Source organism: Hipposideros armiger, unplaced genomic scaffold (genome assembly GCF_001890085.2).
Source record: "Hipposideros armiger isolate ML-2016 unplaced genomic scaffold, ASM189008v1 scaffold_70, whole genome shotgun sequence".
Classification (NCBI taxonomy): Eukaryota; Metazoa; Chordata; class Mammalia; order Chiroptera; family Hipposideridae; genus Hipposideros; species Hipposideros armiger.
The window spans coordinates 4,339,789-4,358,743 of record NW_017731420.1 but is presented as its reverse complement, the minus strand read 5'-3'; the positions used below and the strand labels follow the sequence as shown (position 1 = coordinate 4,358,743).

At 43.3% G+C, this 18,955-nt stretch overlaps 1 protein-coding gene across 3 annotated transcripts in view; it reads right to left on the bottom strand.

Annotated features, from left to right (window-relative positions):
- Positions 1-18,955, bottom strand: part of GRHL2 (grainyhead like transcription factor 2) — a 210,464-nt gene that overhangs the window by 31,080 nt on the left and 160,429 nt on the right. For 2 of the 3 annotated variants that reach the window (XM_019642549.1, XM_019642551.1), the window contains exons 10-13: positions 17,620-17,707; positions 16,995-17,134; positions 12,347-12,378; positions 2,808-2,902 (exon numbers count right to left, since the gene is read on the bottom strand). In XM_019642549.1, coding sequence (XP_019498094.1) covers positions 2,808-2,902; positions 12,347-12,378; positions 16,995-17,134; positions 17,620-17,707 — 355 coding nt within the window. The remainder of the gene's footprint in view (positions 1-2,807; positions 2,903-12,346; positions 12,379-16,994; positions 17,135-17,619; positions 17,708-18,955) is intronic. The other variant, XM_019642550.1, reaches the window with a different exon arrangement.

Below are 18,955 nucleotides of genomic sequence, written 5' to 3'. Positions count from 1 at the left end.
CCCAGTGACATGGCTTCTGGTTCTCCCTTCAGAGGGAGGGAGGCGGGCCAAGGCTGAAGCCCCGTGCACGTGGCCACTACAGACAGCGTGCGCAGATCAAAAGGCCTGATGAGTGAGTCTGGATCCTGACTACAGTCAGATACCAACCGAGCTACAGTCACCACCAACCTGAAGGAATGAAGCCGGAGCTGGGAAATGAAATCAGCTCTAACCCCAACTCCCACATCTTCTCCCCCGCCTCTCCAAACCCCAAGGAATTCATTAAAGCGGCTGCTTTATAAAGGCAAAGTCGACTTGGGTGCAAATGGATTATGGCTGCATTTTGTTTCTGCAGCTGGCAGATGCTCAGGTTGCGTAACACACACACACACACACACACACACACACACACACAGAGAGACAAGTATTGCAGCTTCTTCTGTTTACCCAGTATAAAAACAAAATACCAGTTAAATAAATAGCTTGAATGTGTCTCCAAAGATTTCCAAATTTAGTCCTTTGAGGAGAGTGTTTTATAGCCTCCATTTCAGCTACAATGACCTAGTGACCTAATGGCATTATAAAGGGACTCAATGTTGAGAGTACTGTGAGGACAATTAAACCACAGGACCTCAATTACAACTACATCAGAATAATTAAAGTTAAAAAAAATAAATAACAAGCAAAGAACCCTCACTAGAGGCTGTTACCAATGGACATTCTGTAACTTCTCCCCACAGCCCTCGGCAGGAAAATGGAATTCCCAGCAGTCTGATCCTAAGGAAACCTCAAACCATGTCCTATTACAGAGTACTGATTCCATGGGGTTTATAAATATTCTTTTAAAATTATGGTCTTTGACATAGTATGGCTGCTACTCTAGCTGTGGGGGTCACTAGAAAGGGGTAAAGGTGGTATGGCGGCATGTTGACTGGCTGGGGGAGAAACCTCCACAAGGCAGTGCCACCATTCTCCTGCAGGGCTTGTTGGCAGCCACACACAGGCATGCCAGGCTCACAGCACAGCCCCACGGTGTGCTCAGGGAGTCGGCTTTCATTAACTATGTTTGTGGCTCAGCGCTCATAAGAATCACTCCACTACCCACAGCAACCAGTATCACTGCAGACAGCCTATAGACAAAGGCTGACAGCCATAGCGGCAGTGCCAAGTGACTCTGGGGGAGCCACCCTGAGAAGTGGCCACAAAGGCAAAACAACAAATGGCATTGGTGATAATTATGCTCATTTTGTCTCCTGGAGAACTTCTACTAAATAAACGATAGGGACCGTCACTGACCCTGCTGCCCCTTGCTTGTTAAAGACCAGCTCAGACTGGGAGCTCGAGGCAAGGGACTCAGAAACACCATTGTCTTTTTCCAAAGAAAAGCCACTCCTGGGAAAACGTTTTTCTCTAGTGCTGGTAGGTTGCAGCGCCCTCATGCGTCTCTCTGTGCTTGATCTTTCAAAGGCTATAGACTTGCTTTTCTTCACAGCCCAATACAATTCCTAGTGGCAATTTTTGTGCTGACTTCACAATCTCAAAATAATCTGAAAACCACAACCTTTGGGCTAGCCAGCGCACACAAAATATGGATGCAAGTTACAATTAATTTTGCTGTGCGATTCTTTGATTTCCACACAGCTCTGCTCTCATTTTAAAGTATGAGATACAAAGCCATGCAGGAATGGAGCTCAAAATGCACTCAAATATTTGATGGTGAGCCTGTGAAGTCAGAAAATCTTTTAAAGGTTTCAATGTTGCTAATGTAATTTACACTATTCAGACATTTATGACGTTTGCATTCTGAAACTCTACTTATTCACAATTATGATAATATACCTTAGGTAGATTTAGGCCTAATAATAAAACTGATAATTATTCTAGGGAACACAAGTGCTTACTATGTACCAAGCACTTGAGTTAAGTGTTTTACAATCACTCATCAGACTCTATTAAGCAGGTACTCTTGTCATCCCCATTTTACAGATGAGGACTCTAAGGAGCAGATGACCTTCCCAAGGTCATTCAACTCTGCATGGCTGAGGGAGGCTACGGAGGTGATCTCTTGATCATTATGCAAATCCCATTTCAACAAAAAATAAAATTTCTCAATAACAAAAATCTCAAGCCTATGCAGACGGGGAATATATTTAACCTGGTAACCTGATTCATTGAAAGTCTAGTGCTGTATAAATGAAAGATCTCTGTAAGCTTTCGGTGTTGGCTACAGCAGGACTGGGGGGAGCTGCCACCCCCCACACTTTTCTCTTATTCTGAGGAAGGACAGTGGGTCGTGTACATCATCCAATGTTGAGCAAGACACTGACATGCTTACACTTCATTTCTTACTCTCTTGGTGCTGTGGAATAAGACCCCTGACTGAGAGAAAATGAGTCAATTGTGATGTCACAGAAAGCAGATTCATGTATTTGTATGAGATTAATCGCGTGCCTCTACTGAACGAGTCTCAATTGCTGGTGCTCATGAGATGTTATTGTCACACACACGGCAAGAAAGAAATGGCAAGAGTTTCTTTTTAACCTTATATCTTACTGCTGGATGAGTCAGTCTATTCATTACGTTTCTCCCAAGGCAAAGGAAAGAACCAGTGGCCAGAAAGGATAAATGTTTGCTAACAGTGTTTTAAAAGACAGGGTTTAAAGTAAAGAAGATTGTGAACTTCCTGTGTCCATACAAATCCCCAGGCCACCACTAAAGCATCAGGGCTAGCCTGGGCTGTGTGCCCTTCTTGGTGAAACACCCCCTAACACTCTGGGGGGAGGATGGGTTACTTCAGCCACGCAAGTGGCGCGCCCAGCGGGAAATACCTCGCTTCATCCCCTCTTCTTTCATCTGCTTGGAAGGTGCTGGGCCGAACTCCTCTTCCATGGGCCTGAACATCCGTTTAACAAGGACACTGCTGCTAGAAAAGATAAGCAGAAATTACTAAGTAAAGCAGGCAGGGTGCCAAAAACCAAGGTTCATGTATGCATCAATCCCTATCTTTTTCCTTCATTTATACCATCCTGGTTCTCCACAACTGGACCCACTCAGCAACCTCCTTCTGACCCCGTGCAGGTCCCAAGTCATCCCTGTGTGAGGAAAACACACAGTATCTTCAGAGCATGGACCTGAAGAAATCCTCCCCATTGCTGAATATGGACCCACAAAGGCCAGACCTCTGGGTTTTACTCACTCTGTCTTCCATCTAACTAATCCTTCTTCCTACTCAGAAGATGAGGTGCAGGAAGTAGAGGAGTGAGCCCTGGTGTCTGTGTGACCTCCCAATTACCTCAGCCGCCTCTCATCTAGCTAAGGCCTGGGAGTCCAGCACTCTCTTGCCAGCCACCTGAGGGCACAGTGGGGACCTGTGGAAATAGTTCGGGCCTTCCTCATTGGTTCTCAGGTACGAGGCTGCCCGGACTTCCTGCTGTTCTACAGCTCTATATGGTTGGAGCAGATGAGACTGTAGGGGTGGAAGTTCCCTAGAGACCCAGACCCCAGCTGCCCAGCCTTGCCTTCCCCTTGGTAAAGGGTTTCAATGCCCCTTCTTGGGAGCCCATGACGCGGAGGCCCTGCATGTCCCCAACTGGGCCAGTTCTGATGGTTCTGCATTTCCTCCCAAAGTTCCAGTTGTTTCTAAGGACAGGTAGAACTGTTCAAGAGGAATAAAAATTGGAAAAATAGACTGTCTTTGGAGAAAAGTCATTGATGCTGAGTGTTATGGCCTCTGTAAGCAGTCAGGGCAAGGAGCAGTCTTACCCCAATCTCAGCAATGGTCAAACAAAGGCTCAGTGTGCTAAGTGTCTTCTGCAGGGTGATGCAACTAGTAAGTGAAGCAGGCTGTTCAGAAATTTTGTGGGACAACCTCATGAGAAAGATACTCGCTAAATCTGAGATGATGATGAGGGTATAAGAAACAACATTAAGAGGCAGCATTCTCTTACTTTAATCCCTAGTATGTCAAACTATGTAAATAACTAGAGGGAAAACTCAAACCAAAGTCCCAGGTGAAGGTGGTACTAAGTTTTTTGGTCACTATCACCTCTGTCTTCCCCTCGCTACTTTATCATAAAAGGAGGTCATGTTATTCTGTCATGTCTTGGAACTAGAGTGACCATGACCTTAGGAGCAGAAGATGAAAAATCCATTCACACAGCTGTCAGTGACCAGTAGGTTAATAACGGGTAAATAGCCTGAAATATCACCAGACAGTCTCATGCTGTGTGAGGGCTCCTAAATCAGTGATTTTCTTTTTCTCACCAAGCAACTTTTATTTACATTTTTCCAGCTCTGTTGACTTTTGACAGCACCCCATTCTGAGCCATGACAAACTCTGCCATTAAAATAACATCTTGACTCCCAGTAGGGAGTCAATAAGTTTGTGTGGTCTTAATTCAACTGTTAACATTTATTTTCAAAATGAGTCCAGAAAGGAGGGGCAGCTATGACTGCCCCGACTGGCAGATGAAAACAGCATGAATTTCAGGTCTCCTGATGCCTTGTCCAATTAATTTAATTGTACCAGAAACGAACTAGAGAACAAGGAGAAGGCGCTTTCTCAATATGGCTCTCCACCCCCCTGGCACAATGTGTGACAATACGGGTATGTGGAGTGACTCCAGGCCCAGCAGCCCATGAAACCATGACCTTGCGGGATCAATCTCAGGGAAAGCAAGGGCCTGAAGTGGAAACAAAGAGCTGCTAAGTTTCATCAGAAAGAAAACCTGGGAAAGTGTTCAGGTCTGAAGCCTGGGTCTCTGGCCACATCAGGAACGGCAATGCCGCGCCATCTCCCAGGCTGAACTGCACGAGGCACTAGTGCCGAGGGAGAAGGTGCCAAACTAAGGTGCAGAAAAAAGCTGCAGGCACCGTGGAGAGGTATTGGGTTGTCGGAAAAGTCATGATGTATTTTTTTCGACGTTTTTTGTTGCAAAAATGCGTCATGAGTTTTCTGACAACCCAATAGTTTATCTCTCACAACTCTGCTGATGGCTTATGTAGGCTAATTACCATGTATGTCCTAAATAAACTGAGATTCCTCCCCCATGTCTGCCTCAGAAAAGAGGAGGTCCTCTTATATGCAAGTCTTCACAAAGTCTCTCGCTTCATGGAGTAGGATCTCAATTAATTTCTTTCTAACAACAAATTGCTCTTTAGGGGAAGAACCCACCATCCCCAAATGGCTTTAATCAATACAGTTTGGGGTATTGATAGAATTCATCATTAAAAAACAAACAAACAAAAACCCAACCAAAAAACAAAACTCACACATAGATTTAGTAATGATTACTATCAAGAGCTCAAAATTGCAAGTCACAAATGACTAGGTCTGTAGGCCCCAGAAAGATGATTTTAAGAGGAAATACAGATATTTTTATTTCCGGCTAAGATGTTGTAGCTTGTGGTAAACCAATGTTCCAGACAGGAACGATGTGAAAAAATGTATGAATTAAAAACAAAAAAAACAAAAAACTCATTGAAGATATTTGGAGACTGTTGAAGAGTCAGCCAGAACTTGAGGCGTTGAAATGACAGAAAAGAGAATTGCAGAAAGATGAACTAATAATCAGTGAACCACTTTTCCTCTCAAAGCATTTGCCAATTCTTGACTGGCAGTAGAGGTAGATAATTCCACAGAGGCACGTACTCAAGGGCAAAAAGCTTTACACAGGTTTGGGCAATCTCATGGTGCTAGAGAAAGAGAAAATGGTGTTTAGGGCTACAAAGGGGTCCAGGACTTAAGGCCAAACTTCCATAGCGGAGGGAAGCACAGAGAAGTGAGCCAGACACGCTGCGGTATTCCTTCCGAGGTATTTGTGAAATTCTTAAGCCGTACAGAACAAAAAAATGAGAGATTAAGCAGAAAGCCCTCATAGAGGAGGTTTTGGAGTCTCTCCATGCTAAGGAGACAAAAATAAGATTTCAGGCCCCACCAAGGAAGAAGGACCATAGAAAATCCCTCAGAGCTAAGTCCAGGACTTAGGATGAACTAGAGGTAGTCTAAGGCTAATACACACTGCAGCCCAGCTTTGGGTCAGTTCTGCCCCTGACTCGTGGTCATCTGCACTCACTCCAGAAGAAGGGGAAAACCTTCACAAGAGAAAAAGATGGTCATCCAGAGTCTCCATAATTATATCATCGTTTTTCATCATTCAATCAGTGTTTTATCAAATACACTAATAAACTAATAAACAGGACTAATACACAATAGACACAGACCCAGAGATAACACAGTTATAGCACAACTATTTGAGTTATAAGATTTTAAGTTAAAAACAATTGTGATTATTATGTTCATGTAAATAATAAGACATGTAAAAAATAAATATATCAATTAAGTGGAAATCCTAGAACTAAAAAGTGGAATAATTTAAATTAAGAAATCAATAGATGAGTTTAAAAGTAGAGCAGAAGAGAGAATTTGAAAGTTGGATCAATAGAAAATATCCAGATTGAAGCATGGTGAGCAAAGGGGAAATTTCAGAAAAGAACATAAAAAACATTGGAGCACAATAAAAAGGTTGACTATACATTTAAAGTCTAAAAGTAGTAGAAGGAGGAAAGAAGCTCTATTTGAAGAGGTAACAGCCAAGAATGTCCTAAAACTGATGAAAGATCAACCCACATGTTCAGTAAATGCTATAAAATACCAAGTGGGGGGGAAAATGCAAATAAAACCCAGATATAGGAACATATAGTAAAAAATCTGAAAACCTAAGAGAAAGACAAATTTTTGAAAGCAGCCTCTCCAAAAACTACGAAGGAAGGAAGAAAGGGATTTAAAGGAGCAAAAATAAGACACCCTACTTCTCAACAGAAATGATGAAAGCCAAAATTGAAAGAAAGTAACTGCCAACCTGGAGTGTCTAGCAAAAATAGCCACAAAAGTGATTTCAAAATAAAAATATTTACAACAAACAAACAATGACAAAATTCTCTGCCAAGAAGTTCCAAAGCAAAAGAAATACTAAGCAAAGTTCTTCAGGCAGTAAGAAAAGGGTTCCATAGAGAAACAAAACATAAAGGAAGGAATGGAGCAAAAGAAGGGATAAATACAGGTTAAATTTATAAAAAGAGGTAAAGCTCAGTTTTAAAAGCCTTAAGCTTATGTCTTCCAATTTGCAAAATGGCAAACTAGTATGCAAACAAGAACAACTGGTACTAATGCAAGAAACTGATGAAAATCTGTGACTATGAGAGATGGTGAAAATGATTTTCATCCCCTTACATATTTTTAAAACTTCCTTTGCATGTCTGGTACAGATTTGGGTATTCCTGGGTGGGTTTTTAAATGCAATATCAAATATAAAACATAAAAATATATCAATTGAAAAGAGGGTGTGCTTCTTACAATTACATGTTATCTCAAAATAAAATGGTTAATTAAAAACCAAATTTAAAAACAGAAGGCAAGATTGTGGCAGTCACTTATGTAACTATTTCTAATAGTATCAGAATCAATATGTGTGGCTTGGGCTAAATTTCTGAGGACAATCTCATATATATGGATTTCAAAAGTGATATATCTCAACTTTGATGGTAGTGAAGAATTGTCCTAATAAACAGTATGAGACAACAAAAAGAAACTTTAGTGATGAGAAAGATGCTGAGATGAATTGTGAAGAATTTGAATTAAAGTGTATCATAAAGCAGGTATTTCTAAATGATATGTTATTCTTTAAATGTGTGTGCAAATAAATTAACAAAATAAGTGTCAGTAGACCACTGACACTTTTGGCTATATCCATAAAGATTTACACATTCAAGTTGGCCCAAAGCTTTAACTTATGTTTTCAACTTCTCTTTGGGAAACTGGGGAAATCTCCCTATATTTGTAATCACCTTACATTCATGTATATGTGGTAAAACATAGCCCACCATACCCTACCTCATGGTTTGCCTAGCATCCCTGAGAACCAAAGCAAAGTGCTTGGTTCTCTGGGAAATTACTCCTTTAAGAGAAGTGTTGACTTCCACAGAGATGAACATCCAACCGCCTCTTTTTCTCAGCAACACTGTAACCAGATTTATGGTTTGGTCTGGTAGCATCTATAGGACCCTCCCTCCTGCAAAAGGAAAGGCAGGGCTTTTGCTGGAGTCACTCAGCCTGATGAGTGAAGTCACTTTGGGGAGCTGACTCTGAACTGGGATGGAACCAATCTATGGGATTGCCCTTCCCAACTTTGTCTTCTTCTGGCATTTGTTTTCCTAAAGTCTCAGCCTTTGAGGACATTCCACAAGGGGGCTCCAAGGTATGCCTTTGAGAAGAAGCAAGGAGATAAGAGTAGGTCTTGGAGAGAGGTCTGAGGGTCCCAAGCAGCATCCCATGGAGGTGGCAGGATCTTGGAGGGAAACCACTGTCCTCCAAACACAGGAATGCCCAAACTCACCAAGGATTCCCATGCCCCAAATGCATGGCAGAAGCCATAGAGCTTAAAGGGACTTCATAGCAGGCTGGATCAGAGGAGACCTCAGTGAGGACCATTGTGGACAGAGGATCAAGGCAGCAAGGGTTTTCTAGGAACTAGAAGTTAGATATAGATGGAGACCAGACCCCCAGAAATAACGGAAATAGAATTTCTCACTGTGCATGACGTACGCATACCAATTTACATACTATTTCAGGAAGTTTAAAGCCCTTCTCTCTTTCCCATAAGAGCTATTCACGAATCTCTGGTAAAGGGTCTATGCTCTATACAAAATTCTTTCTGTTTGGCTTGCTCTTTCTATTCTTCTTCACCTCCCTCTCTTCCATTTCTCAATTAAGTATCATTTATTCAGGGCCTGAAAAGGAATCTTAACAATAAAAATAACTTTGATTCGTTTTTTTAAAAGCACCTTCCATGTATCTATCTGGACATTTTACAGATTAATGCTTATATGCTTCTAATAACTCTTGCACATAGGTATTATTATTTGCTATTTTTAGATGAGAAAACTGAGGATACTTAAGGTTGTTATCTCAAGTCACAGAGCTTGTAAAAAGTCAAGGCCAGGTTCAAATCATGGCTGACTGGCTCTAGAGCTGTGGTTCTCAAATGCTGCTGAGCATTAGAATAATCTAGGGGCTATTTAAAGCCCCCATGCCTGAGCTGCACGCCACACCAATTAAATAAAAATTCATAGGGGTGGTACCTATTCACGAATATCTTTTAACTCCCCAGGCAATTCCCAAGGGCAGCAGGAAGACTGCTGCTGAGAACCAGTGTCCAAAAGCCTCTGTATCTACCTGTTGCATCACCTGCCTACAAAGCAAACCTGCGTGGGGTCTGTTGATCCCCAGTTCAGCACTTCAAGTCACCCCAAATATTTACTTTATCATTAGACAAGGAGGCAGGAACAAAACTGAGCCTAAGTTTAGGTTTAGGCTAATGATTGCCCCCACTCCTGTACCCCCGCATTACACCTCACGTTAATTTTCTCTAGTTTCTCTCTTTAATTGCATTTGGGTTTGCTGGCCCTGCAGGCTGAAAAGCTCTCCTACTTGGAAACAAGTCTTTGTCTGACCACCACTCTGGCTTTGGAGTTGCAGGGAGAAGGGCTCTTGTGTGCCACGGGAGGCTATCTCCCCCAGCTGGTGGTTGTGTGAATGATGCTCTCAAACAGTCAATTAGATGCTTTAATACTAAAGTGATTATGCCTGGCAGGGAGAGTGAAGAGCTGGCAAGAGACAGTCCTGATGGAAGCTATGCAAATGCCAGTGAAGGTGGCCCTCCTCGGGGCTAGGTGAACTGACCCCCTCTGCCAGGTACACTCATCGGGGCTTGTCACAATCAGGGTCCTACACTCCAAAGGATGAGCCAAAAATGTGCCTTTGTCATGGGCACAAACCTATCACAATGAGGGCCTATCTCTTCACGCCTCCTTGGCAGCCACAGATGAAGAATTAAGAGGGGTGGGTGATGGGGCATGATGGCTAAAAGCAGGTGATACGGGGGTGCAACTAGGCCTGGGTTCAAACCCTGCCTCTATCATTTACCAGCTGTGTGACCAGAACAAGTTTCCTAACCTCTTAAAGTTTCAGTTTCCTTGTTATGAAATGGAGGTAATTATAGCATCTTTCCCATGGGTATTTCGGGAGAATTCAATGAAATGATGCATATAAAGCACTTAGTGCAGCGCCAAGCCAAGGTATCCAATGAATGTTAATGTACTTTTACATATAACAAAAGCCAAATACCTACTATAAGTTAGCACTGAGGCTCCACAGTCACCCATATTGCTCAACTGATCTCTACTTAGAGTAAGAATAGAGGTTCAGGCTCGGGCCTCAAGATTATGCTATAAGAGAGGGTAACTTTTATAGCGAGGCCAAGCCAAAAGAGTTAGAAGTCGGTCAACTGGCCACCTAAATGTTGCCAACTTGCAAAGAAGGACCATTAAGGCTGAGGTAGATTAAGTGAGGTCTATGCATGAAGCAGCTCCAGGTCTCAGGCACTTCTGACTCATGTTACATTTCCCCATGAGAATAACACAATGTTAGTACTAGGTGGGATCTTACGGGTCATCTTATACAAAATCCTCATTTTGCAATTGAAGAAACTGAAGCCCAGAGGACAAGGACCTGCCCAAGGCCTCACATCAGTACCTGGCAGCCCAGGAGGGCAATGTGGGCTTCCCAAGCCCAGAGTCAATGTTCTTTCCATGACGCCACACTGTCCCTTGTAAAATATGTGCATAACAGATTAGCATTGATAGTGCTAATCACTTCTGGTCACTCCAACCACTGGCAATGTATTACCATGTGCCAAGATAAAAAGAACAATATAATTAGGTATTTAGATAATTTAGAACTTAGACTTTAGAGGTCAGATTCCTGGACACGGTTCTGCTCCTAACAAGCTGGGGAGACATTTGACTCCTTTGAGATTCTCTATCCTTTAGGATAGAAAGTGGCACACTTTTTCAGTAAAGGGCCAGACGAGTAAACATTTAGGCTTTCCAGGCAACATCGTCTCTGCTGCAGCTACTCAATCTGCTGTGGTAGCAGCAATGCAGCCACAGACCAGATATAAAGGAATTTATGAGGCTGAGCTCCAACCAAACCGCAGGCGGTGGGGCCTGGTTCGGTCCTCGGGCTGCAGACTGGCCACCTCTGCTCTAGGAAATGAACTCAGCCACATCTGCCCCACTTACTTCACCTCAAAATATTTTAGAAGTAACTATATTAATTACATAAGAATAGGGAAGCCTTGGTTTGACGATAGTTTGAAAAAAAAAAGTGATCTAGATTTTAGTTATTATACACATCATGCAAACCAAGACTTTATTACACATATGAAATATAATGTAGATATTGAAAGATGAATGTAGTTGTAGATTATTTTAGGAGAAAAACAGCATCTAGGTCATAAGAAGAAATTATCCCAATATAATCTCCAACTCATGTGATTATGAACACATTTCTTTCTGAGAGTCCATTTTAAGGAGATTATTAACACATTTGGTAGTATCCCCTGGAGGAGAAATTAGGATGTTGAGAGTAAAATTATGTTGGAATGGCAAAAAAAAGGATAAGACTGATCCAGACAGCAGAACAAGAGCCAATTGGTAGAAGCCAAAAGAAGGCAGACATCATTTCAACAAACTAACTTCCTGAGGGTTGGAATTACGCAGTTAATGAGCTACCTCACACACAGTGAGAATATTCAGAATATTCCCATCAGTGGGAATATTCAAGGAAAAGCTGGCCTCTCAAGGACGTGGTATAAGACTTTAAAAAAGCAGGTCAGCTAAATGACCTTGACAATTCCTTTTCGGATCTAAAATTCTAGGTGTCTATAAAATGAGCTCTGGATAGAAAGCGCTATGCAGACTTGATGTGCAAGACACCGAGAGCCTTCGGTGATCCTAGGTAAACCCTCTCTTACCTACAATCCCCAGGACAGTGAAAAGTTCCTCAGCCTTCCCAGTTCCCACTCAGACCAGCCTCACCACAGCCCACCCGGCTCACTTTCCAGCGTGAGGACTTCAGGAGGTGTGCGCGGGGGACCCAGGGAACACTGAAAGGGCAGGCTGCCTTCTTGGTTCTTGCCTCAAGTTCAGCTTGATCTTGTGTTGGGGCCAAAAAGAAATTTCAGTAACTGGATTATAGGTAAAAAGGTGGAATTGAAGAGCTGTGTCACTTAGAAAAATAGCTAGTTATTCAAAGGCAGATCATAGGAAGGAGAGAGGGGGAAAGAAAGGTTTGGAAGGAGAACAGTATTCCCCCAGCCTTCCTTAGACACTGCCCAAAATCAAGCATCTCTCAGCCCTGAGTCTGGAGCTGAGAGGAAGGTCCCACCCCTCGCCCGCAGTTACCCACTGCTCAAAGAGCCATTGCTACTGACTTTGAGTGTTTCAGTAAAGGAGCTGAGTGTCTTACCCTTCGCGTTCATCATCCGTGTTGTAATACACCTGTGGAACAAAACAATAGGCTTACTGTAGGTCCTAGACAAGAAATGGAAATATACTACGTGATGCACAGACTTTCCTAAGGCATTACACTGTCTCATAAAAAAGACGAATCTATTTAATGATGCTGTGTGTGTGTGTGTGTGTGTGTGTGTGTGTGTGTGAGTGTGTCTAAGGAAATACAAATTTAACCTCCTCACAGTCTCCCTAGGGTTAATTCTTATATTTTAATACAAAATTGGAAATCTGATTATTTCCAGTTCAAGTCAGTCTGGTAAGATTACCTATAGCCCTAAGCCAAATCTTGCTTTTGATGATAAGGGAATATTTTAGCAGGATCTAAAAATCATTGTTTAGAAAGGCCCTACAGCAGGGCCTGTGACTAGGCAATCCCATCCGATCCACAGGTGAGCTGACACCAGGCAAGGTGCTTAGGTGACGGGAGGGGAGCAAAAGTGTCCCATGGCGGTGCAACATTAACCCCAGACCTCCGTGTATTCCCCAGAGGGGCCTGGGTTACCCTGGCATCCAGCATCGGTATTCTGAATGGCCAAAGAAAGGTCTTTGAGAAAAAACGCTAGATGGTCAGCATGGCCTCAAGCAGAATCAGAATTAAAGCAAGTGTGAAGCATTCTCATTATTTTATAAAACAACAAGAGAAAGCCAGAGGGGATCCACTATGTACGTAAGTCCTCTTAGCCCAATTATTTATAAAAATTAATTGTGGATCTTTCATGAGCTTTATCGGTGTGCTTTAGGAACATTTTCATTTGAGAAAAGAATAATACCCACGTTAGTATTGGACACTTAACATATTAACTTCAAAAGTTGCCTCTAGTTCTAGTACATTTTGTCACTGTCCTGCCCCAGCCACCTGGGAGAGAAACAGCTGTGCCTAGACAGACAGCCTCCCTACAAACACTCTCAAAGGCTCTTAGTGGTTCCTGGGGCCCCGCCAAGCCTAGATTGAGTTATATAACAGAGCTGGCTACCTGGAACTCTTTGAGAATGAGTCATTCTAGTCATTAGCTCAGATTTCCACAGGGAACTTTTCCCTCTTAAGTTTTTTATGTCTATTGTTGTATTGCATACTTTGTTTCTTCTTAAACAGAAAACAATGAAGGTAAGATGTTCCCTCCCCAGCAGCCCAAGTTTCAGCGTGGAGCATCTGTCGTTGTGATATACTAGAAACGGGACCGTCCATCTAGATGCATATGGATTGACAATGACCCCCATGGGTGAGGGAGCCTGGGTCGCAGTACTGACCACACAACTGGATTTTGCGGGGGAAAGTTCCTGACGTTGGCCTGTGTTTTGCTGGATTCTCTAAACGTAGCATTATGCAGCTGCCCTGCCTGGCTATATGGCAGAGTAAGGGACAGCTCTCCGCAAAGTTGGCTGGTAACGCAAAGATGGAAGCGGCCTTCTCTTACGTGTTTTCTGGCCCTCCTGAATGGCCTCCACTACACGGTCCCTATCACTGTGCTTGCATCATGACTTCTCTTCCTCTCACATAATGACTCACGGTTTCTTCCTTGTCAGTTGTAGGATTCATTGCACTAATTTAATTTTTCGAGGCTGTTTCTCAAACTTTAGCATGCATAAAAAATATCTGGAGACCTTGTCATAAACGCTAATTCCTGGAACACCCTTCAGAGAGCTTAATTCCAAAGACCTGGAATGGAACTTGGGAGCCTGAATTCTTACCAGCAACTCCTGTGATTTGGCGGAAGATTGCTTACCAACCAAAACTGGGGAGACTGTTTCTGATGGTGTGAGAAAGGAGCAGTGCCCTCCTTGGGTTCAAGGGCTTTGAGGAAGGCAGATACCTGCAGAGTATTATCCAGAAAGAGGATGGCTCTGCAATCCCACATTTCTCCCCAGGCTCCCTTATCCCTCGTTTTTAAAGGAATTCCAGACAAAAGCTGCAGTGAATAAATAACAGGGCTGTTCTGTGAGGAGGAGGAGGCCGAAGGTCTCCACAGCGCTTGCGCAGTGGCTTCCTTCCCTCGTATTAGTTTTTGATAATTGTCTGATGGATATTCCAACCCACATGTGAGTCAGTGAGATCACGCGGGAGGAGGGTACATGTGGGCTTACAGAGAAAATCCCCACTCCCCACTCTGTGTCTTTGGGTGACTAAGAGTCACTGCACCATGGCTGCTGAGCCATCAGCATGGCTTAAGTGTATCTCGCGGACTGTGAACTAGAGGGCTGCCCGCCCTGCAGTTGGGCAGAGCTGCGACGTGGCTGGTTCTAACAAGACTCGCGCCTGCAGTGGCCATTGGGCAGCACACTCTCACTTGTCTCCCTCCCCTCCCCCACCCCAACCCCCATGGTAAAACCGGCCCATCTTTTTTGACCTGCCACTGCTGGTTCTTGTTTTGCATGTCAACACCTGCCAACTCCTGCCCCATGTCCACTTCGAATCCTATGGCACTACCATCTTCCCTCCTGTTGGTGGACCCGTCTCCTACGCTTCTAGCTCTTCTAAGAAACAGCAGCTTTTAAAGAACCAACAGCCATAGTAGGTGCGCCTTTCCTCCGCCAAGCAGGTTGACCAGCCACAGCATATTCCCGCATGGTTCCAGGGCACAGCTGAATGTGTGTCTTTGTTGCCTGAAGCTCAGGCAGGCTCCCCCACTGACTCCTTAGTTCTTAGTCCAAGGGCACAGGGAAAGGCCCGGGGCTCTGAGAGGGTGGTTCCCAGGAAGGATGGCAATGGCCTGGGGGCGGGGGCTGATGTGGCTGCTTTGCAGCTGCTAAAACCAACTAACTATAGAGGCTGCGCTCTCCCTCTGATTCAGCCACAGGCTAGGAGCGCAGCCCAGGACACAGGGGGGCAAGTGAGGCCGGAAGACTGAGCCTCAGGAGAAGCCAGGTTGGGTCACTTTTTGTCCTAAAGTTTATTTACAGCTTTTTACATTTCAGAGAAATGTTGCCAAGAGAATAATAGGTCAGACTGTCATGGAGCTGAAGCCAGAATCATGACAGAAACAATAAGAGCAATTTAATTCAACTCTCCCCTCTTCTCAGGTGTGAAAACCTGGCTCCATAAAATCTCATGCAACAAAGACTGTCAATACGCAAATCACCACCATGTTCCTGGGAATTAAAAAATACAATAAAATTTGGTGCGGGCCCTCATATCTTGATAAATCATAACATTCTTCCTTTCCCTTTTGTGTCCTTATGCCTATCAACTAGACAAGATGGGAATGCTAAATTAGTTTTGAGAGGAATGCGTTCTGAGAAAAAGCTATGGGTGTTTTGTCACCATGTTGTGTCATAGCATCAACAAGAAGCCCTGCTTGTATAACTGCTATGTCTCATATACATCAAAAACAACACTAGGGGACAAAATATTCTCATGTACATCTTTTTTTCTTTTTCTTTTTTTTTTTTTTAGCTGAGCCATCCTGCTACCTGTTGGTAGCTCAGCGGCTGCTCAGCTCGGGCTAGACTCGAACCGCTATTGATCAGAGCTCAAACTCTTGAGCGAGTTCTTAACCAACTGAGCCACTCGGCCGGCCCAGACAAAATATTCTCAAACAGAGAAAGTGACGCCAATTTTGACTTCTCCTCTCAGCCGAAGGTCAAATCCAATGAGTGCATCATTATGCCCCCATTTCTCAAAACAGACCTTTCCTCAAAGGACTTTGGGTTTAAAAGAAAACTAACCAATGCAAGATTCACCGAAACTCAGCAGGTTTGGTGAAAGACAATTCTGGCTAATGCTAAGGAAGTAATTATTTTTTTTTATTTTTTTCACACATCTTTATCACATAAAATAAATAATACTAAAGATACAACAAGAAGAAAAAACTCATCCATATATCATAACCCTACTCATAAAGTGTTATAATTTTTCTTGTTCCCTTCAAGTTCAAATATATATTTGGAATCGCTGTATAGAACACTTTTTTTCAGTAAACATTATCATAAGTAGTTCCCATGTTGCTACATAGTTTCCATAATTATAATTTTCGTGGCCCCATAATATTCCATCAACTTGAGCTACCACAATGAGTTAATTATTAGATGCATATGTTATTTCAATATTAGCTCTTTCATTTCACCTCTAGACATACTTAGAAGACAGGAATTGTTTTTTTAAAAAAAGGCTTGCCTACAATCCCGTTTTCCTTTCAGTGTAAAGTTACTTACCTACCCAATGGGAGCTGTTAATTTACTATGGGAAAAACTATTAACAGGGTTTATTTAATCACAGCATTTTTCTTCTTGTGCTCCTTTATGAAATTATAGCCGCAGTTCAATTTCCCACCATTAGGTGGAGCTCTACTTCATCAGGCTAATCCCACATGACAAAACTAAAACAACAAAACTTACAGGTAGGTTATCAGCCTTCTTACTTTCTTCCTCTTTCACTGCTTTGTCAACAGCTCGCTAATGCCAGCTCATTCTCTTCTTCTTCCCCTTAGTAAGTCAGCTTCCTTCTCTGAGACATTCCTTTCTATAAAAATCTTATTTTCTGTAGAGAACGCCTGATTCTTTGTTGAAGGCATGGGGTGTGGGTTTTATTTTTAAGGCCTGAAGTGATTTTATCTTAAGGCCCTACCAGCCTCACAGATGAATGGCTCTTAGCAGGTAGGTCATACCTGTCCTGTCCTCTGCAGGTTTGCAAAGTGGACGTCAGGAATGAAGAGGACAGGCTGCGAGTGCAGATCAGGCATCGTTTTGAAATAGGTGATGTCACTCTTCTTCTGTAAAGGTATCGCCGCCAACTTCCCATCTGAGGCTGGACATGATCGAAAACCCAAAAAGGAGAGGGTTATGCAGAATTAAGAACTCTCAACTGTAAGGTCTGGTCTCAGCTAAACTTCAGGACTTGCTCCGACGAAGCTTTCCAAATGCCACAGACGTGAACACACTGTAGAGGCCCCCGCCTCTCCCTCTGCCAAACCAACAGAAAAAGCTCACTTGGAGTGAGCCCTCCTGAGGCAGAGTTCCGGTCCCCTCACATCCTCCTGACCCTCTCTGTGTCCTAGATTCCTTGCCTGTAGAAGGAAAGCATTGGTCTCCATGATATTACAAAGTCTCTCCTAGCTCAAACACTGTGATCACTGAATCTGTATGCTTTTCACAGGGACAGGTCAACCTGTCTCCACTGCTAGGGAAAAGCAAGCTATCCTTTGCATGGCTGGAGGTTTACCTGCAGTTCACTACTTTCCATTCGTTCCCCCATGGACCCTGTGGAGCCCACCCCTTCTCCAAGGCACTCACAGTTGTTGCACTGGGTTTGGGAGGCCTGGCCTTTCCCCTTCTTCCTGTTCTGCTTCCTCTCTTCATCTCGGATTTTTCTTTCTGCTCCCTGACAGGGAAAAACAAATACAGACAACGCAGGGTATGTTATCAGAGCATGCGCAGTTACTGTCCGCACATAAATCACAGGGATAAGAAACAAAACAAGGGGAGGAGGAGAGGGGGCAACCCCATTTCCATCCCTCTGGCGAGGTTGTTCTCAGTTCTGATGATCTCAGGTCACTCATTCGTCTACACCACATTTCTGACTCCCAAGTGACCTCACTTCTCCCATGTTTCCCCCCTTTTTACTATCTTGGCTATTTACACAACTTCAATTTTGAATGCATACAGAAAGACCAGACCCAGTTCCCAGTTCCCTACCCCACTGAAGCCAGGTAAGTAACTTTTAGTGTTTTTATGATACAATGTCCTAAGGTGAAGCACTGGCCCGTTAGTATCATTCCTAGGCACAGAGAGGGTATTAAAGTTGAGTGTGAATTCCCTACAAAAGTTTTCCTTTGCTCATTGTTATGGAACTTTTCAAAACCATTACAGTAGTGTAATTTAGGGACGGCATAAGGAAACTATACAGGATACAAGATCACTTTGTACATACAGGTAGGATTTTGTGTTTTGTTTTAATATGTTTGTGTGGTCTTGGCGACGGTGCTCATTGAATCAAATAGAAAAAAGTTTGGCCTATTCACCTTTCTACTCCTCTGTTTCTTGTAATCTGACCTTTTCATTGGTTTTTCTTGCCAGGCCCCATGCTACTTAACCAGTTCTCCATCACCTTCTATCTCTTTCCTTCTCGGACTTCGAGGGTTTTTTGATTATCCTCTTCTCTCTTTGGTCAGTCTTCTATGTCAGCTTTGCTAACTCAGTCTACTTTTCTCACCCCCCAAATACAGCTGCTCCAACAGTTTCCTTTTCCTTTCTCCACCTCCTTTCTTGCTGTAGAAGAATTCATCTGCACCGGTGTTTTCATGATGCTCTAGACAGGTGACAACCAGATGTTTACCCCCAATCCTAAACTCCTTCCCCAGGCTTCAGATCTGCATTTACAGTTCCTGCCCTTTGTGGCTGCACATTTAAGGAGCACTGAAGCACCAACTGGCCAGCAACTTCGAACTCTTTAGAAACTGCCTCCCAAATCATCACACACAAAAGAGAGATCTGATAATACTAAAATGTAATCTTTCTATTGTGCAAGAAAACCAATTAAAAGGCAAAGGACAAATTGGTGAAAATACTTGCAATAAAACATCATCAAGGGCCGGCCGAGTGGCGCGATGGTTAAGAACTGGCTTGGGAC